Source organism: Catharus ustulatus, chromosome 18 (genome assembly GCF_009819885.2).
Source record: "Catharus ustulatus isolate bCatUst1 chromosome 18, bCatUst1.pri.v2, whole genome shotgun sequence".
In the NCBI taxonomy this organism is placed as follows: domain Eukaryota; kingdom Metazoa; phylum Chordata; class Aves; order Passeriformes; family Turdidae; genus Catharus; species Catharus ustulatus.
This window is the reverse complement of record NC_046238.1, coordinates 11,000,540-11,019,150: the sequence shown is the minus strand read 5'-3', so window position 1 is coordinate 11,019,150 and position 18,611 is coordinate 11,000,540. Positions and strand designations below refer to the sequence as shown.

Below are 18,611 nucleotides of genomic sequence, written 5' to 3'. Positions count from 1 at the left end.
GTCATGTCACTCTTCCCATGATTTTACTGTGCATAAGTCTAGAGTTTTACCTTTTTGCAAATCTTCCTTAAGTGACTTCACTTGTAGAAGCAGGGGACTAGCATGGAGAAGAGAAAAAAAGGTACACAAGTTGAGATACCAACAGTCTCTCTGGTAAATCACATACTCAAAACTATTTAGTAACATGGACCAGAGGATAAGTCAAAGAGAAACATTAATATTTTCTAGAAAGCTTCATAAATCATCCTCTCCACCTATCCCTGTCTTGTTCTTGACACTCTTCATAATTATAAGGTACTCTTGAGGCAAAGATGATACTACAAATGGGAAATCAGGCACACAAGAACTTAGATCCTCACACAAGGGCACTGTTGCTTTTCAGATACAGTCTGAAGTACAAACAGGTTCATACAACAAGGCCACATAATTTTAATTTTACCTAGGATATACTGTAGGATAGAAGAATAATCCTTAGGTAATAGCAGATCTAGGAAGAGGATACAGACATTGTCGATTTTATATTTTATATTCAGGTGCTACTTGGCCTATGAAAGATCAGCAAACTAACACCAAACACAAAGAATTCCATAAATTTTTAAGGAAGCACTCTTGGTAAAGTTAACCTCTTTACTTCTCTTTATGCAGAAAAAAAATCATGGCAGCATCCTGAAGCAAAGTTATGTCAGCCCTAAGAGCCTCTCACTCTAGAAACCACCAGACATGAACAGATCCTTCCAGTGCTCCAACCTCACTGATACCAGCAAAGAGAATTCACCTGTATTCATCATTGGGATGTGCAATTTCCACAACATCTCCCAGCTTGATTTGAAGAAACACTTTAGGATTCACCACCAGTTCATCATCTACAAGACATAAATGAAATGAGGGCAGTGAACAGATGTATACTAAACACAGACACTGCATGTTTTTGCATACAGCAGCTCAGCATGCATAAATACACCAAACCAAGATGAATGCATCAGCAAAATGCTTTCTATTCACATGCCAGGGTCGCTACTCAGCCACTTTTGCAGGCACAAACAATTCAAATAACAGAACTTTCACAAACTAAGTGTTCAGCAAAAGACTGTGCCTTGTTTAGGCAACCAGAATCATCTTCCGTACTTTTCAGACAACAAACACCAGCAGGAATGTAGACAGCAACAGAATTTAAACAAGATTTATCAACGTGCTTCAAGTCTAGAAGTAGGGAGTAATCCAATCAGTGGCACTGTTATTAGTGCTCAGAAACACATCTATGTGCAGTCATAAGTCACTGACACGTATGTCACTCATTAGAGTGACTGAAACACCAGATTAAGAAAAAAGTGTTGCAACAAAAGGGGAGGAAGCAAAAATAAAGCAATTTTATTTTTAGATATGATCTTGGTCTCTTCCAATAAACATTCATTTATTTTGCTGTATCCTGTTATTAAAAAGAGCTTTCCAAACTCTGGCTGGCAATACTGCTTGTTACATCAAAGTTCCATCTTCACTCTATTGTTAAAATGATCGCTAAAACAATTGCTTTCAGTTAAGTGAGTGCTGGTCTCACACTTATGAGCTAGGAGATACTGACCACTGCCTCCAAAGCCCTTCTTATGTATGACGAGCTTGTACACCTTGTTGGTTCTCATCGTGAGCTCCAGTTCCTCTCAGACGCTTCGAGCCAAGACGGTTAAAGGCATCTTGCATATCTAACACAGAAACGAAAGCAAACACGTATCTCGTGTCAATGCAAAACGATTGTGTACATTCTGCACGTGAACACAGCACGTTGGTCCTGGCCGATTTCACCGCAGCGCGACAGAGCAGCGTGCGGGGTAGCTACAGGTACAAGGAGAGAGGGATCCAAACGTGTGCTTTCAAATACATTAAAGGGTTGGGCTCGCAGATGTGCTTGGCAGAAAGTCAATTACCGAGCTACAGAGTCGTGGTGGGGAAAAAAAACCCTGTATACCCAAAATTTGTTAAAACTGACTAACTCGGAATCGACGCGGGTCTGGAAAGAAGCACCGCTTGGTGCTGCCAGCCGGGAGAGCAGCACCGGGGACTCCACAAAGAGCGGAGACCAAACAAACCCGAGTGCTACAGCCCGCTACCGTGCTTACGGTCATTAAGCAGCTATGGAACTACTGCGTCCACTCGGCCGCTCACTTATAGGGAAAGAGAAGCCCATGGAGACACCCGAGCTCCTGCCCGGAGCAGCGGCGAGGGCCGGGCCGGCCCACGGGCCCGCCAGGGTCCTTACCCGCACGGAGAGCAGCAGCACAGAGCGAGCAGCGCGGCGGCTCCCGCCAGAGCCCCGGGGGAAGGACACCGGGGAAAACGGCGCAGCCCGGACCGAAGGGAGCTCGGAAGCCTTAAAGCCCCGTGCAGCTCACAGCGACCGCGGGCCGAGCCAGCCCCCGTACAGCGCGGCCGGGACCAGGCGTGCCACGACACGGCAGAGCGGAGCGCGTCGCAGCCCCGGCGCTGCTCGCAGGACCCTGACCTGCCGGTGCGTGTCCCGCGGGTCCCGCGCGGCACTTCCGCGTCCGGGCCGCGCGCCACGTGACACCCGCGCCGCCAACGCGGGCAGGAGCTGCCGGGACACGCCCATGGGGGCGGGACCGGCGGGATCCCGGCTCGGCACGGGGGCGGGGCCATGCGGGGCGGGGCGAGCCCTGCCGGAGGCGGGGCCACAACAACGGCTACCGGGTCCGGGCGCCGGCCCCGGATACGGAAGTGATGCGCGCGAGGCGGGGCGCGGCGCGGCGCGGCGCGGAGGGCGCGCACAGCGGGGCGGCCGCCGCCGCCGCTCAGGTAACGACACCGAGCGCGGGGCGGGCGCGGGGGTGTCCCTGCCAGGACCCGCCTCTTGCGCCCGCCGCCGCCGGCTGGGCGTCGGAGCGGGTCTGAGTGGCCGGCGGGGCCCTGCCCCGCGCGGGGGAGACACCGGCGGTTGTGTAATTACCGAGAGCGGCGATATCCGGTGCGCTGCCGCTGCCGCACGGAGGCTGCGGACGCTCGGAGCCGGCCGGTGCGGGCGCTGCTGCCGCAGAGAAGGAGCGGGGCGCGGGACCGAGTCCGTGGGTGCTGCTGCGGCGCTCGGAAGAAAGGGTCGCCCCCGGTCCTGCCGCGGCTGGGCTCGCGGGCATCGCCCGAGGGTGATGCTGTCCAGGGACGAGTGGCCCCGCGTGGTCCCAGGAGGCTGGTGCGAGTTTCAGCTGTTTCTGTACAAGCTGCTCTTGCTTCAGGAGCAGAGAGCCAAGGGCTGATTGAGCCTGTGCTGTGGTAAACTGAGTAGCTGATGCTCCTCTAAAGCTCTGGCTTAGCCCATTGCTGTCCGTGAGCCTCCAGGAGCGATGTGACGGCGACGTTTTCCCGTCGGGGTTTCCCGGTGCCCACAAGGAGCGATGTTGGAGCTCCTGTGCCGTGCTCACAAAGCGGCGGCCTCGGTTCGGGGCCGAAGAGGATCCGGGGCTGTGTCCTGGCATAAAGCATCCTCTGTACTGCGTGTCGGCTGCTCACCTGAGAGAAGCTGAAGCACAATCTGGTGCCTGATGGCTTAGAAAGCGTTCGTTTGAGGCAGAGAATGTGAAGGAAAGTTGGAGCTTTTTTCCAAAGACTAGAAACTCATGAAAACCCCAGGAAATGAAACGATGCTTTAGTTTTAGCGAAGGAGGAGAATGTCTGATACAAGCCCCAGTGACTTGCTTTATAACCTCCTCTCAGGTTTTTCAGAAGATGTGGTTAAATATGTAGGGAGATGTCTGAATGTGAAAATGAGGCTTGGGAATCTCTGTTTGGCTTTACTCTTCTTTTGTTCATGAAGCATTTCCTTAGATACTCAAATGTTTCTCAGCACCGTTCTTAAAGACATAATTGTAAGTATTTTTCTTAAATATATATACTTGAATCTTGAGGAATTAAGCTTTTCCTTTTAATCTAGTCCAGGAGTTGGAGTTCAGTGGTCCTCAAGGGTCCCTTCCAGCTCAGGGTTCTCTATGGTTAATCCAATGTACGTTGAATTAACATCACTTTTATTTTTAGGAAAAACTGAAAAACTCAGGGCAACTGACCTTCAGCAGCCCTAATGCTCTCATCTGGGATGGAGTCTCTCCTTGATTCTTCTATGTCTGCTGTAATAGAGGAGTTGTACCCTGGACTGTCAGAGAACATCTCCACAGAACTCATGGCAGTGCCAGGGCCCGGCCTTGGGTTAGATGCACAATCTGATGGACCAGTACCTGTGCTGGCACACAGGGATGGGCCATGGACTTCTGCTGTAGGAAACTTTTGCCAGAAAACAGAGGATTTTGGTGATATGCTCCAGGTGATTTCTCATGGGCCAGGACAGTCCTTTCCTGAAGGATTACTACAGGCTGGAGACCTTGCAGAGAAAGGAAAAAGCAGAAAAAGACATTTAAGGAAACTGGACTGCTCTAGTGATGGATACCAGAAAGAAGATGAAGAGGCACAAGCTGCTGAATATTGTCCTTTAACTCTAGGGGAAAGTTGGTCAGAACAAGTAAGTGAATGCAGAAATGAGTCTCTGTGTGATAATTTGAATTTAGGGATAGAGTCACTAGGCAGTGGGTTTGGCAGTAGGTTTCCTGGACCTTTTTTATGTCTTTGGTATAGACTCATAAAGTGGTTTGGGTGGGAAGAGGACCCTGAAGGTCATCTTGTTCCAAGCCCCTGCCATGGGACCTTCCACCAGACCAGGTTGCTCAGAGCCCCGTCCAGCCTGGCCTTGGACACGTCCAGGGTGTGTGTGTGTCACTATCTGGATTGTTGTGGGTCCAGTGAAAAATCAGACTATAGTTCAGCAGACCAGCAGTATTTTAAATATCAATGTTTTCACTTGCCTAAATACTGTTGGAATGGTGTAAGGCAGATATGGAACAGAACAAGATGCACAGCTGAGTGTTTTATCTTAATTATTGGGTGTTGCATTGTACTAAAACAATTTGTGTGTTTAATTCTAAAATTTGATAGCTTTATTGGAAGTTTTTTTTTAAAACTGATTTATCACTTTTGTGAAATGAAAATTATTCTTTATAGTCATTCAGTTTTCTGCATGAATTTTCATGTATTTCTAAATGCAGGTAATTTGGTTGTGGGAGCATGGTTTGGTGGTTTTGCTGGCAGACCTAGGTCATCTGTGCCTGAGTTTGTGGTTTTGAGGCCAAGGAATGTAGAAGGCAAGTTGTAATAGAGCAGAAAATGCCCATATCTTCCTAGAAGTCTAGTGGTGGTTTAGAGGTGTGAACTTGACTTGCAGATTGGATTATTCTTCTCATTCCAATTTTCAACAATTTGCATTTTAAGCCATGTACTTACATTTTAGCTGCCTGTCAGGAGACTTCATTGCTAGAAAATACAAATATGGGTGTTTTGGGGATACATCCTTAGTGCTTGTGAAGCCCTTGCAATGCAAGGCTGCCTCTGGCCAAGGCTGGAGGTTTCTTAGTGAATCTCTCATTCTGAACTAACCCAGCTGAGCAGATGCAGTCCCTGAGACACGACACACCTCAGAAAATCTAACCATTTCCACTGCTATTTCTGTCTTGTTCCAGGAGGATGCTCACTTAAACAAGCAAGGGGGAAAATCTTTGAGAACCTGTTGCACTGAAATTGCAGGATCTCTGAGGAATACAGGTAGTTTATTTTAGCTGTACATCCCTACCCAGCCCCTGCTTCTCTCCCAGTTATCTATTGTTGGTTTAAAATGGATGTGTGATTGTGGGATGGCTCATTTATTTTGTTTTATGGTAGTAAGTATTACCCTGTGTAACTATACCAATATCAAAACTTAATGCTTTACTTTCTCCTGGCAGAGTATGCACTTGCCTAAAGAGCTTTTCTGCAGAAGATGTGTTTTAGTTATTTGTTTCCAAAGCAGAAGAGGTTGTTAATAGCAGATGTTTTACATTTCCTAAACTTGTGTTTAGCTGACAAATGCCAACTAGTCTTGGTGCTTACTAGAAAACAAAGAATAGATCTGCAGAAATCTGAGTAAATATATTCCCTGTAAAGGTTTGAGTATGAAGATATTCTACAGTAACTATATTTTTTAAAATTAGCACCTTCTTTGTGATTTTACAGAAAAAAAATAATCCAAATTGCTTGGGCAGATATGTCTTGTTTTCCTATGGATGAGTTACTGATAGACATGTCTTCAAGGAAGAAGAAATGGAAATGGCCTCACAATGCACAGCCATATATTTCTAGGCTGGAGCAGATAAAGTTCCAGGCTATGTTGAATTTTGGTGTTACAGATAATGTTGGCCATGCCTTCCTATGTGTTAAGTTACAAGACCTGCATTCACCTAGCTTGATATTAGAGGAATCTGAAATAGACAGGACTTGGGATGCCTGCTGCTCATGGGAATGTCTGTATTGAAAAGGATTGTTTTTGTTGCTTTGTGGTGGAGTTGATTTTTTTTTCCTCTAAAGACTTCTAGTAAAATTGTTAGCATCAATTCTCACTTTTAAGAGAACCAACACTGCACAGAGTGTTGTGTACAACAACAAAAGGTACTTAATAAGCTGAATGCCTTCTAAATTTAGCATATGGTTCTGATGTGCTTTATTTTTTTCTTATGCAGAAGAAAACCAAGCAAATGTTCAGGTGACAGCTGAAACTCTGCTAAAGCTCACTGAAGAAGTACAAGGTATGAAGGCTGATGGGACTAGGATATTTAGTAAAGCAGGATACAGGAATGACAGAGTGAGTAAAGGTCTTCCACCTGAGAGCAATCAATACCCAGATGTAGACACAGTCATGGCCAGAGCTGGGGTTTCAGAAACCAGCATCTTAGGTTTTTTAGAGCCTTTAAAAGTCATGGACATTGGAGCAGCTGCAAATCATCCACAAGAACAAAATTACTATAGTGGGTCAAAAACCCATGCTGCCATGCCATTGAGAACAGCAGGGAAAGGTGTATCTGTTTTGGAGATTAGAGAAGAAAAGTTACCCAGACAAAATTCTCTTAATGAATTCAGTATGTCATTTGCTAATTGCCAGACTTGTCAGCAGGATGAAGAAAATGACTTCTTTAAGGGTCCTGTACCTGAACAAAATGTACCCCATGAGTTGTTCTCAGCAGAAAGCTGTAGAACACTCTCCACACAAAGTTCTGAAGTTTTATGTCCGGTTCTGAACAACATCTGTTATCTGGACTTTGGAAATAGGCCGGTAGAAAGCAGTTCTGCAGTTCATGGAATTATCAACAAAACCCCCCAGAAGTACCTTCCCCAAAACATCACACATCGCACTCTTTATGATCGTGGAACTGGGTTTTTAGCAAACCAAACCCGCACATCTGTACCAGTAGAGCAGATCTCAGTGGTAAGGAACAAAGGATTATCTAGTGCAAAAACTGATCCTAGGGAATTAAGTGCTACTATTGGAAAATCATACAGCTCTGAATCTGAAGAGGCTGCTGAAGTCTGGAGAAAAACTGCTGTGGGAGATAACATTAAAATTTGTAGCTGGCATAAAGCTCAAGAGGCTTCTAATTCTGAGCACTATCATTCTCCAGTTTTTAGTTCTGTTGCTTCATCTCCTGAGAATGTCTCAAAAGAAAAATTTAAAATATTCCCATCAGAAGGTGGTAAGTTGAAAAAGGACCAGTGGCAATTCTCTGTCAGTGACCCATGCAAGAATGATATCAAAGAAAATCGTTTGTGGGTGGAAAGGAGTAACATTGCTTCCTGTGAAACTGGGCAGAGAGACATATGCTTTTATAATACTGCCAATAAAATTCCTCCTCTCAGTAACCACAGCTGTCTTGATCTTAGTACCAAGCTAGAAAACGACTCACCCAAGGCACAACTGCTTGGAAAGGAAACTGAGAGCAATACATCAGAAGAATTGGCTGATGGTTTAGCTGGAGCTGCAGAAGCTGATACTAATGACAGCTTATCCACTGGGAACAAAAAAAAATTGTTTTATACACTAAATGTAAATCTACCTCCTGTTTTACAAAAATCAAGAGAACCTTATTATAATGAGTGTCTTCAATGTACTGCTAATGAAGTTTCATGCAGGGATAAGGCTTGGGATAATCTGTCTAGAAAAGAATTAATTGGTTCTTCTGGAGCAACAACAGAACAAGTTGCTGAACTTTTGCTTCATAAAGACAAATTCATGTCTTCTGTAAATTCCATGACATTTGATAACCCTAAAACAGCAAGCAGAGTATCCCAGATGAACATAAAATCTTCTGCAGGAAATACGGAAAGAGTGGTCACTGGTTTAGAAAATGAAAATTGTCACACATGGATTTGTAATAATCAGAATATAAAGAAACAGGGTACAGCTGCCAGTACTTCCTGTATTTTATCAGGGAGTACACATGTGGATGAAGTTTTCCTGAACAGTCATTCCTTTGGTGTTGAAGTTGATAAGATTGAAGAAAATTATAATTTGGAAGGAGAGACTTCATCAGGATATAACAGTAAAGAGGCAATCATCTTTCCAGGAGCACGTGCTCCTTTGGCACGGGGATCTTTTCTTTGTGAAAATGACTGGGGCAACAGAGGTATTGCTCTGCATGGGATAAATGACATTCCCACAGGAAAATCCATGTTTTGCTCAGCATATACTGCAGAGAAGTCTGCTGTTACCTTGGCAAGAGATGAGATTTCAAACAAGGATAGGGAGGTTATGGAACTATTTAATCGTTGTAAAGTGTTGGGCAGTGAAATTGTTTGTGACAGAGATGAGGCAAATGAACAGACTGGCATGTGTGCTTCCCAGACAGATCAATTTGGTAAAACAAGAGCTGTGGATTGCCCAAATGCTCCTGAAGGCAATCAGAGAAATAAGACCAGTGAGCAGCTATTAGTCAAATATTTGAACAAAAACACTTGTGGTCATAATTTTGGATTTTACAACTCTCTGTTAGGCCCATGGAATAGAGAACTTGGCACATGTGAGGAAGAAATGCCATTGCTCACAGCTGATCCCTCTGAGTGTAGGACTTCAACCTGTGATCCACACCCAGCACTTGCCAACATGAATGTTCCAACACAACATGCTGGGCAAACAGAAGAGACCCTTTGTCCAAGAGGAAATCAGCTTCATCCATGTCACAGTGAGTCTGATGCCCCAGTGCTGGGCAATGAGCAACATTCAGAAAGTTTAATCAACCAACCAAACACTGGCTTACAAACCATGAGTGGTTCTGTGGGAAGAGATGAAACTGATCCCAGTCACGGTGACCTGCCTCTGTTAGACTGTAAATTTGCAAGGAAAGCCAGGTTTGAAGGAACTCTGCCAGAGAATGTAATGGGTTTGGGTTCTTTAATTGGTGTGAAAAATGAAGATTCTTCAGGATACGTGGACTCCATCAATGATCTAATTGAAGAGAAGACAATTGGACTACAAGAACGTAAGAACAGATGTGAAAGAAACAATAAAGGAATTCTTAAAGAAAACTTTTCTGATGACAAACCACATTGCTCACAGCAGGCTCGTTTTATCAAACGTGCAAAAGAGAAAGCAAAGCTGGTGTTTGCAGGAACCAAAATGCAGCAATCTTTGCCAAAGATGAAGTGGTTGATGGAGAACCAGGAAAATACAATTAGTGCTCAATTTCTGCCCATTTCATCAATTCATGGGAGTCTTTCATACAAGCCAGAAAATAAGAATGTGCTTTCAGATACAGAAAACAGTCTGAGTATAACTCCTATCTTAAATAACTCTCACCCACAGTTAACTTTTGAGCCTGGTAAAGAAACTGATGCTCAGAGGGGCATTGGTCCATCTCATTCTGAAAAGTTTGAGATCCAAGAATCTTGTGTTGAGACTCAGGCAGATTCAGAAACTGTGTCAGTTCTGAATTCTCACATATCTCAGCCTGAGAAAGAAAAGCTGTGTATGTCACCTGAGAGTACACAAGGAGATATTTCATCTTCAGACAAAAATATAAGCAAAGATACTTCAATGACAAAAATCCTTTCTATAACAATTTCCGTTAAGAGAAAATCCAGCAATATTGAGGTTCCATCTTCAGGGAATGAACCAGCAGCTGGCTGTCTGTATGGTGCCAAAAGCTCAAAAGTTTGTGCCCATAGCAAGGAAAGTCTGAAAGGTGAGGGACTTTGCACACCAACCATGAAAGACATGGACATGAGCTCACCAAAAAGTTCTCCTGGTGAAGAGAAGTGTAAAAATACAGATAAGCCAGAAAATACAAATGTGCTTTCAGATACGGAAAACAGAGAAAGTCTGAGTATAACTCCTATCTTAAATAACACTTGCCCACAGTTAACTTTCGAGCCTGGTAAAGAAACTGATGCTCAAAGGGGTATTCATGCATCCCATTCTGAAAAGTTTGAGATCCAAGAATCTTGTGTTGAGACTCAGGCAGATTCAGAAACTCTGTCAGTTCTGAATTCTCACATATCTCTGCCTGAGAAAGAAAAGCTGTGTATGTCACCTGAGAGTACACAAAGAGATATTTCATCTTCAGACAAAAATATTAGCAAAGATACTTCAATGACAAAAATCCTTTCTATAACAATTTCCGTTAAGAGAAAATCCAGCAATATTGAGGTTCCATCTTCAGGGAATGAACCAGCAGCTGGCTCTCTGTATGGTGCCAAGAGTTCAAAAGTTTGTGCCCATAGCAAGGAAAGTCTGAAAGATGAGGGGCTTTGCACACCAACCATGAAAGACATGGACATGAGCTCACCAAAAAGTCCTCCCAGTGAAGAGAAGTTTAAGAATACCTGTGTAGAAGAAACGATAGGAAAAGAGGTAGCCCCTAGAGGAAGACTGCCCAAGCATTGTTCATGGGCCTTGTTGGAAGATTCTAAAGAGTCTGGTAGCAAAATAGTCTCCCCCAGGACTGAGAACTATGGAAAGGTTTTGGAAGAAATGCCAAGATCTAAACGAACTGATCTTTCAAAAGAAAAAGAAAGACAAAATGATACAAAGCTCCCAAACTCAGGAGGTACCAGTGTACTTTCAGGAACTCTGCATGATTGTCAGGCTGGAGCTGTATCTGACACAGAGGCTGTCCCAGAAGTGCAGGATGATACAACGCCCACATTTTCTCCACCTCTGAGCACACTATCAGACAGTCGCAAAGAACCATCCCCAAACTGTGTGGTTTGCAGTGAAGTGTGTGTGCCTTACAAATTAAGTGCACGAAACAAAGATAATGTAGAGGAGGTAACAGAAGGCCAGGACAAAGTACCAACTCATGCAGTTTATGAGGAAAATGGGGCTATCGGTTCAGAAAGACTTGATCAAATAGAGGAATGTCGAGTGCTTAAACAAAGGAAGTATGGAAAGGTGGAAGTACATCAGTTGGGCAAAGCACAACAAGAACAGAAGTTAGAACATCAGGAGAAAGCAAAAGTCGTACAGCAACCAAGTATGTCGCTCAGGTCTGAACTCTTAGGCAGCTCTTCAGCTGAGTTGATGACATCTACAGATACAAAGTTTGGAGGCGCCTCAGAGGAGATTTGTGCTGTAAGAGCCAGTGAAAGTAAACTATGTAGCACTTTACAAGAAGTTAAAAGGCCAAAGATTACCACAGATTTTATTAGTTCACAGTGTTTGAAGACTCAGGATTCAGAAATGGAAAACCTGAACCTTAATTTAGAGTGTGATGGGATCCCTGGTGCCTTTGGAACTACAAATAAACGAAGAGGAACTACAAATAAACTAAGAGGACCTCTTCCATTAAAAATACAACCTGGAAGGACGTGCAAAAAAGTTCCCACGTTGTATCAGCTAAAAACCGTAAGAAAAATAAAAAAAATTAGAAGTTCATCTTTCTCTGAGATTCCCCTGGAAATATTCCCTAAACAGGAAAACACGCTTCTGGAGTCTTTGTACTTTCCATATAAACCACCAACAGTGGAAAAGGAAACGGCCATGAGATTTGCGCATATGCGAGGGCAGAGGGCCAAGAGGTGCAGTTTGTTGAACAGCTTGAAATTTAGAAAATGTACCAAAGAACCAGCATTATTGAGCAAGTTGTCTGCAGTGGCCAGTAAGCTCCTGGCCCCTGCCAAAAGCAGCCATAACTTAGAACCTCTGCCATATTCTTCTGAAATTCTTCCAGTGGGTGACAGGTACAGCCAATGTAGATCTAGAAATCTCTTGGAAGCCTTTTCTTGCATTAACAGGAACGTACACTCACGCTGGGCTGGCAGCCGGTGCACCAAGATGTTCAGCTTTCAGCCTTTGGCACTTTATCCTGCAGAAACTACCAAAATATCTTCTTCAGACTTAAGCCACAAGCCTCCAACCTCTTTCTTGGACCCCTCAGTTTTCCCAGTTTCTTTTCACATAAAACTGGACTCCAGTCCTGTGACAGACCTCAGAGGGATTACATCCCAGCACTCCTCTGTACATCACAGCCCAGTTGTCAGAGAAACGCCAGCTTCAAAGTGGACTTTGTCTTTTCTCCTGTCTCAGAGCTGTTCAGATTCAACAGCTTTCAAGGAAGATTCCAGTGTAAATAATGAGCTTCGTTCCTCTCACTCCACACCAACCCCCAGGACTGTTGCTGTTCATCCTGACCCTGGAAGAAATGCTGTAGCTGGAAGAAGAGGAGGTTGTTCCATGCTTGGCCTTCACACAGTGTTAGCACTTTCTTCCTCTGGATGCTACAGGATTTGGACAAGGAGAAGAAACTTAACCAGTCATATTCCTACCATCCAGAGACTATTTATATCGCAGTTGGCACAGGGTTTGAAAGGGGACAGGTACCCAAGGTGTGTATCCGATGACCTCGTCTCCTCATTGCCATACTCACTGGGCAGGGTTTTGTCCATATGGAGCCAGCATGGTCCTTCTGCCCGTCCTTCTGAAATCACTCCTCTCCATTCCAATCACTGCAAGTGGCAGCCAAGTGTGGGCTTCGAGAACAGGTAAAACCCATCAACTTATTTCTGAGATTAAATGTGTGCAGGGTATATACTTGTTCCTTTTTGGGAGGGAGAGGGTAATTGCAGCTTGCACTGGAGGGTCAGTTTCTCCTGTTCCAGATCTTCATATTCTGCTCCAGGAATGGCTCAGCGTGGAAGATCCTTTCTTACAGAACAGTAAGAAGTACCCTGTTAGCTGAATTTAAATATATTTGCCTTCACTTCTTTAATACTGTCCTGTTTTGGCAGAATGGCTAACTCTATTTTCTTCTCCCTCGCAAAATATACACACCATGCATCAAGGTATATAATGCAAAAGGTGAGCTACTTCATTAGGTCTATTCAGAGTGACTGCAGAGGAACTGGATTTCTGAGGTAGGAGAGTTTTTTTCAGAGGTCTGAGCCACAAATATCCCTTAGAACTACTGTAGAATGCTCAATATCAGGTTAGGAAGAATTAAAGGGCAGGGGGGTGTTGTTCAGTAACATTTTTAATTGTATTCCATGACCATTCTATGCTAATTGAAACCTCTTTATGCATGCTGTGGCTTTTCATATGTGATGTTGGCAAAAGCAAATGTAGCTCCAGTTAACATTGGTAATGAATTTTTCTCTGTGTATCAATCTTGTTATGAGTGGGAGGAGGACTGAAATCGACTTTGCATATTTAATTTTACTTTGCCATGAGCATTTAAAAACATTTTTCTAATAAAAAGAACTAAAGAAGTTCCTAGCTCTGTTACAGGATTTTTGCATGCCCTTCAGCAAAGATTTTGCCCTTTATCCCTCAGTAACATAGGGCAGTTCAGTCCCTGATTCATCACCTTGCAGTTCCTGGACAGAGAGCTCACGAGCACTGTAGCAAAGTCTGTTCAATTAATTGTTTTGATTAATGTGGCAGTCTGTAGAGTACTGTTAAATTTAATCTATGTCACAGATTGACACAAGTGTAACCAAAAATCTTGCCAGATAACCAGTGCTGCAATTTGCTTTGTATAAATGGGTAACATACCTAAAAGTTTATCACTTGTTAGTATAAATTCTAATGTCTGCCAAAGATGTGAGTGAGCTTATGAAAGCACTGCTCCATTCTGGAGTTGTCTGCACTAAAAGAATTAAGTTGAATAATCTTGGCATAGAGGCAACATGCAGCATATTCTGTGAGACTTGCTTCCATTTTCATTCCATGCTCTGAAGGTGATCATACCAGTAAAGTACAGTTTGAGCACTAAACTTAAAAAAAAAAAAAACCTTAACACATTGTTAAAAACAAAACAAATACCTTTTTAAAACTTAGTTGTGTGTATGAGGTGAATTTAGTGTTTTGTGTTGCTGAGGCATGCTATCCTTGGACTGGGAGATCAGAACTTGGGAGTTTTCCCACATCCTTAAGTCTGCAGGCTCCTCAGCAGCTCGGGACAGCATATCCAGTTAGCTCATGTGTAAGAGGATTTCCTTCCTGACGTAAAGAGTAATTGGAAAATTGCGTGCTTTGCTATGAGTGATCTTTTTCCCAAAGGGAGAGTATTCAAATCAAATCTTTTCACTTCAAGTGAAAAATAATCCAGAGTTAAAATACTGTAAAACTCAGTTTGGTCTTTTTTCTCTAAAATACCTTACAACTGTGTATATGAGGCAGCCATAAATCTGCCCCACTCAGATGTTTGGTCCATAAATATAAGATTTATGTTTGGTGAAGTATAAAAGCATTTTGAGCTCCCACTATGACAGAAATCTTTGCCTGTTTTAAGATAATTAAAAATCAGAAAAAATCAAAAAGTTCTCTGCAGGCTATTTTCATCTGGAAAAGATTTGTTCTCTTTAAAATATTTCACTCATAATTAATGTTCTTAACCAGGAGAACAAGGAACTATAGTAGTTGCCCTACCTAACTTCCACTGTCAACAATAAAATAATTTCTTTCAGTGAAGATTTTTTCTATTTAATGTATATTTGAATTAAAAGTTTCTAAAGTGATTTCCTTCATCCTTGTAATTTTGTAATATTATTGCATAAAACAAGAAGCTCTGTCTCTAACAGAGGGCTCTGCTGCACTATTGATACAGGTTCCAGTAACACTGGAATAATGAGTGGAATGTTGAAACAAAATTTTACAGTTTTTGCCATAAATGATAAACACAATAAGTGGGTCTTTCTGACCTCTTTATGTACAGTTGGACTTCCCTGTGTTTCCAGCACGGCTGGTTTTCATTTCCTTTGTACAATTCCAGTCTGGCTGTAACATCTTTGCTTCAGAACAGTGAAGTGCATTTCACTGTTGTTTTGAGAGAACAGCAAGTACAAGATTTGCTGTTGAATATAATAAAAGCTGTCCCAAGTGATTTCCTGCTGGTAACAGTATGGGCACAAAAGTAAAGCTTAATATCAAAAGACTTAAAACTGCTGTGCTGACTTTCATGCTGTAGAATTCTGGTAATTACCAACCCTTATGGAAAGGTCTTTGGTTATTCCAATTAAGAAAGGTTATTGCAGGCTGTGGGAGTTAGAGACAACAGGGAGTTAATTTAATGGAAGTACTTCCTTTCACCTGTATTGCCTTTATGCACTGTTTTCTTTAGCAACCAAATCCTTCAAGTGTTTTGATTACTTCAATTGTAAAAACTTGGGGGTTTGGATAAGGAAAATGGACTTTCATAAAAAGAATTATAATTTTCAGACTTTAATAATTATGTAGAAATAAGTATGACTTTCAGAATTACTGTCTCACTCTCTTTCTGTGCCTTTATTTCCTTTTCTCATTACTACCATTTTTAAATAAAAGAGGGACAGTTTCCCTAACAATGAAATCTAGTGGCCTAAACAGCAGATATGGCTTTCCTCTGTATAATTTTAGTCCTTCATTCTCATTCCTGATATGAGCACCTTGTCTTACAGTCCAGTTTATACTAACAATTTTCCCCTCATTTTTTATAGTGTAGACCTAATTTGTGTCTGTCTTGTTTTGTTTTGTTTTTTCATTCCTCTTTTGACCCAGCTGTGCCATGTTACCACACTTACCTGTGCAGAGTATGGGAGCACTGCAGACTGCAGGCCATGCCATACGGTGAGTCTCTGGGATATTGGTATTTATTCTGAGCAGTGGGATCATAACCTTCCTCAGAAAGCCATTGCTTATGTCATTTTGGCTTTCAGCTTTGGCAGTTCACTCCCAGAACAGCTTTCTGATTAAGAAGTGGGTGAGGTAAGCTGAGTGGGTGATGTCATGGGGAAGAGTGAGGGGCAGTTATACAAACACCACATAGATCATTGCACAGAACAGTTCTGTTAATTTCAACCATGTTGTGCCACTTCTTAGGAAACAAATCAGTGAAACTATAGAAGTTTGATTCCTTACTTGGATATAAGTTCTTTCTGCCTGAGCAACTGGATGATAGGTGCTGAAACTTCCTTCTGTTCCTTCTAAGTGTAGGGATGGCAGGTACCAAAGCTGTATTTTATCTGTAAACAAAAAGTATGATTAATAGTTGTGTCAAAGAAATTCACTGACAAAAAAGGAGGATTGATCCCTTTCTATCAGTAGTTGATAAAAAGAGCTGTATACAGTTTAGCTGCATGGAAAGGAAGAATGGGTTTAAAATGACATGTTCAAATACTCTGGCAGATTAGTTGGTGCCCGTATCAATGTGGGATGCAGCAGGTTTGGACTGTCTGTGTGTACCAGAGTTCACTTACTTGGGCAGCATCTGTGAACTGTGTTGGTTATTTGTGCCCATATTGCAGTTTAGGACCATCTCCTGAGAGCATGGAATGCTGTTACATTATCACTTGGGTATCAATCCACACATGTTCCCTTCTTCCTCTGTTACAGTCTGGAAGCTTCATTCCCTGTTCCGTTACCAAAGCCTCGTGCACTTCCAGAGTCATTGCCATCTCCTCCCAGGCTTTCAGCGTCTGAGCTCCAGATCCCTGCCCTTGATGAAGCAGATGCTTCTGTTCCAGCCTGTCTGAGATCCCAAGATGACACAGAACTGAAAAAAGTGAGTTCATTTTATATTTAAACTCTCAGTCTTGGTTCTCCAGAAGCTAAAGCTGCTGCTGCTGGATATTATCAAGTAACTGTTAAAGATGAGGAGAGAAAACAAGCTGCAGTGCTACTCTATGCTGCTGCTTGCTTTGATTCAAGCAGAAAGAAGGTGGCAAACCAGAGATGAATATTTGTTCTATAGATAATATTCAGAATAAAGAGGAATTCCGTTGACTTGTGTGGTTTTAATTTCCTTGATTTTAACTTTTCCTCCTTTCTTTCATAAGACGGAGGCAGAAAAGAGGCCAAAGAAAGTCTCCCAGATCCGAATCAGGAAAACTGTTCCTAAGCCAGACCCTAACCTTACTCCAATGGGACTACCCAAACCAAAAAGGTGAGCAGTACCTCTGAAATGGACTCAAAGCATATGAGTGTCATAATTTCAATAAATGCTTCTCTTACCACCACTATTTTATACAGCCCCAGTTGAGCGATATCTGATGTTTACTTCCTTTACAAGAAATTATTGACACAGCTCTAGCAACTGGATCAAAATTACTGACTGGAGTTTAGGCAAAATGTGAAAAAGCAAGCTGCAATGCAATCATTTTTCTGAAGAAGAAAGAAGTTTTTATTGATTAAGTGAAAATCAGTCCACCTGCAGTGCACAGTGAGACGAAGTGATCTGTTAGGAAGTTCTGTTGATGCAAATTGTGTTGACTTCTTCACAGTTCTTTCTTTGTTTGGGGTATGATCTTAGGGAAGCATTAGCTCAGTGAAAGTGTGGGGAATCACTGCCAGATGTTGATAAAGTTTTCCAATCAGTCATCTAGTGTGACTGCTAGTCATACTGCTCAGATGAGTCATACTTCATCTGCTATGACTTCTGTTCTAAACTCGGGCACCACCTTTGACAAAGGAATGCATTTCTTCAAAGATCAGCTTGGTAATCGTCAATGACTACAATCAGTCTCAAAGGATGAAGTATTAATCTGTTAAACTGTAAGACTTTTTCTCAGCTTTCACAAAAAAGTGAAGAGGATTTCCCCTTTTGAGTGTCATTATTTCAAAGCATCACAGAATGCTGGAAGGAATATTGATCTCTGCAGAAAGGGCAAGTCTTGACACCAACCTTCTAAAAACACTCTATGAAATTATGTACTTCATGAGCTCATTTTTCATTCCTCCTTGTCCCCAGTTAGTTAAAGCATAATTAGTTAGCATTTAGGCATAGAATGCAAACAGTACTTGTTTTTTGTAAATCTACTTGCTGTGAAGAGAGGTTGTTTTGAGATTCTTCCTTCTAGATTGATTTGTGAAATCTCGATTAAAATTTGTGATTACTTTTTCAGGCTTAAGAAGAAAGAATTTAGTTTAGAAGAAATTTACACAAACAAGAACTATAAGTCCCCTCCTCCTGCCAGGTTGGTTCTGCTTCCTAATAAGAAAACTTAAGATAAATGTAAATTAATTAGTGGCGGGGGAAGGAGATGAAATCTATGAAAGCTAAGAGGGAGATATATTCTTAATATTGGTCTAGTTTGAACTGTTAGAGAAAATTAATTTGAAAATAGTATCTCTTACAGTTTGGATGGGAAAAAGTGAAATAGAATATGAACTAAGAATTTGCTGGTTAAGCATGGATTTGTAGGTTTTTTTCATCTATCCATTCATTCTAGTCTCCATCAAAGTACAGTACATACTTTTCAAAATTCAAAAGGAATTACATGTTCTTTGAAATATT

At 42.4% G+C, this 18,611-nt stretch overlaps 2 protein-coding genes across 13 annotated transcripts in view; one reads left to right on the top strand and one right to left on the bottom strand.

Moving 5' to 3' along the window:
- Window positions 1-2,585, bottom strand: part of DEPDC5 (DEP domain containing 5, GATOR1 subcomplex subunit) — a 42,274-nt gene extending 39,689 nt beyond the window's left edge. For 8 of the 9 annotated variants that reach the window (XM_033075532.1, XM_033075538.1, XM_033075536.1 and 5 more), the window contains exons 1-4: window positions 2,252-2,435; window positions 1,580-1,697; window positions 776-863; window positions 51-97 (exon numbers count right to left, since the gene is read on the bottom strand). In XM_033075532.1, coding sequence (XP_032931423.1) covers window positions 51-97; window positions 776-863; window positions 1,580-1,637 — 193 coding nt within the window. In that variant the 5' untranslated portion in view covers window positions 1,638-1,697; window positions 2,252-2,435. Of the gene's footprint in view, window positions 1-50; window positions 98-775; window positions 864-1,579; window positions 1,698-2,251; window positions 2,436-2,494 lie in introns of those variants that run through there. The other variant, XM_033075533.1, reaches the window with a different exon arrangement.
- A 179-nt stretch (window positions 2,586-2,764) lies between these two features.
- PRR14L (proline rich 14 like) overlaps window positions 2,765-18,611 on the top strand; it is a 19,372-nt gene continuing 3,525 nt past the window's right edge. The window contains exons 1-8 of one of the 4 annotated variants that reach the window (XM_033075489.2): window positions 2,765-2,805; window positions 4,036-4,513; window positions 5,565-5,646; window positions 6,597-12,885; window positions 15,878-15,946; window positions 16,712-16,880; window positions 17,155-17,261; window positions 18,220-18,291. In XM_033075489.2, the coding sequence (XP_032931380.1) occupies window positions 4,079-4,513; window positions 5,565-5,646; window positions 6,597-12,885; window positions 15,878-15,946; window positions 16,712-16,880; window positions 17,155-17,261; window positions 18,220-18,291 (7,223 nt within the window). In that variant the 5' untranslated portion in view covers window positions 2,765-2,805; window positions 4,036-4,078. The other 3 variants (XM_033075491.2, XM_033075493.2, XM_033075492.2) reach the window with 3 other exon arrangements.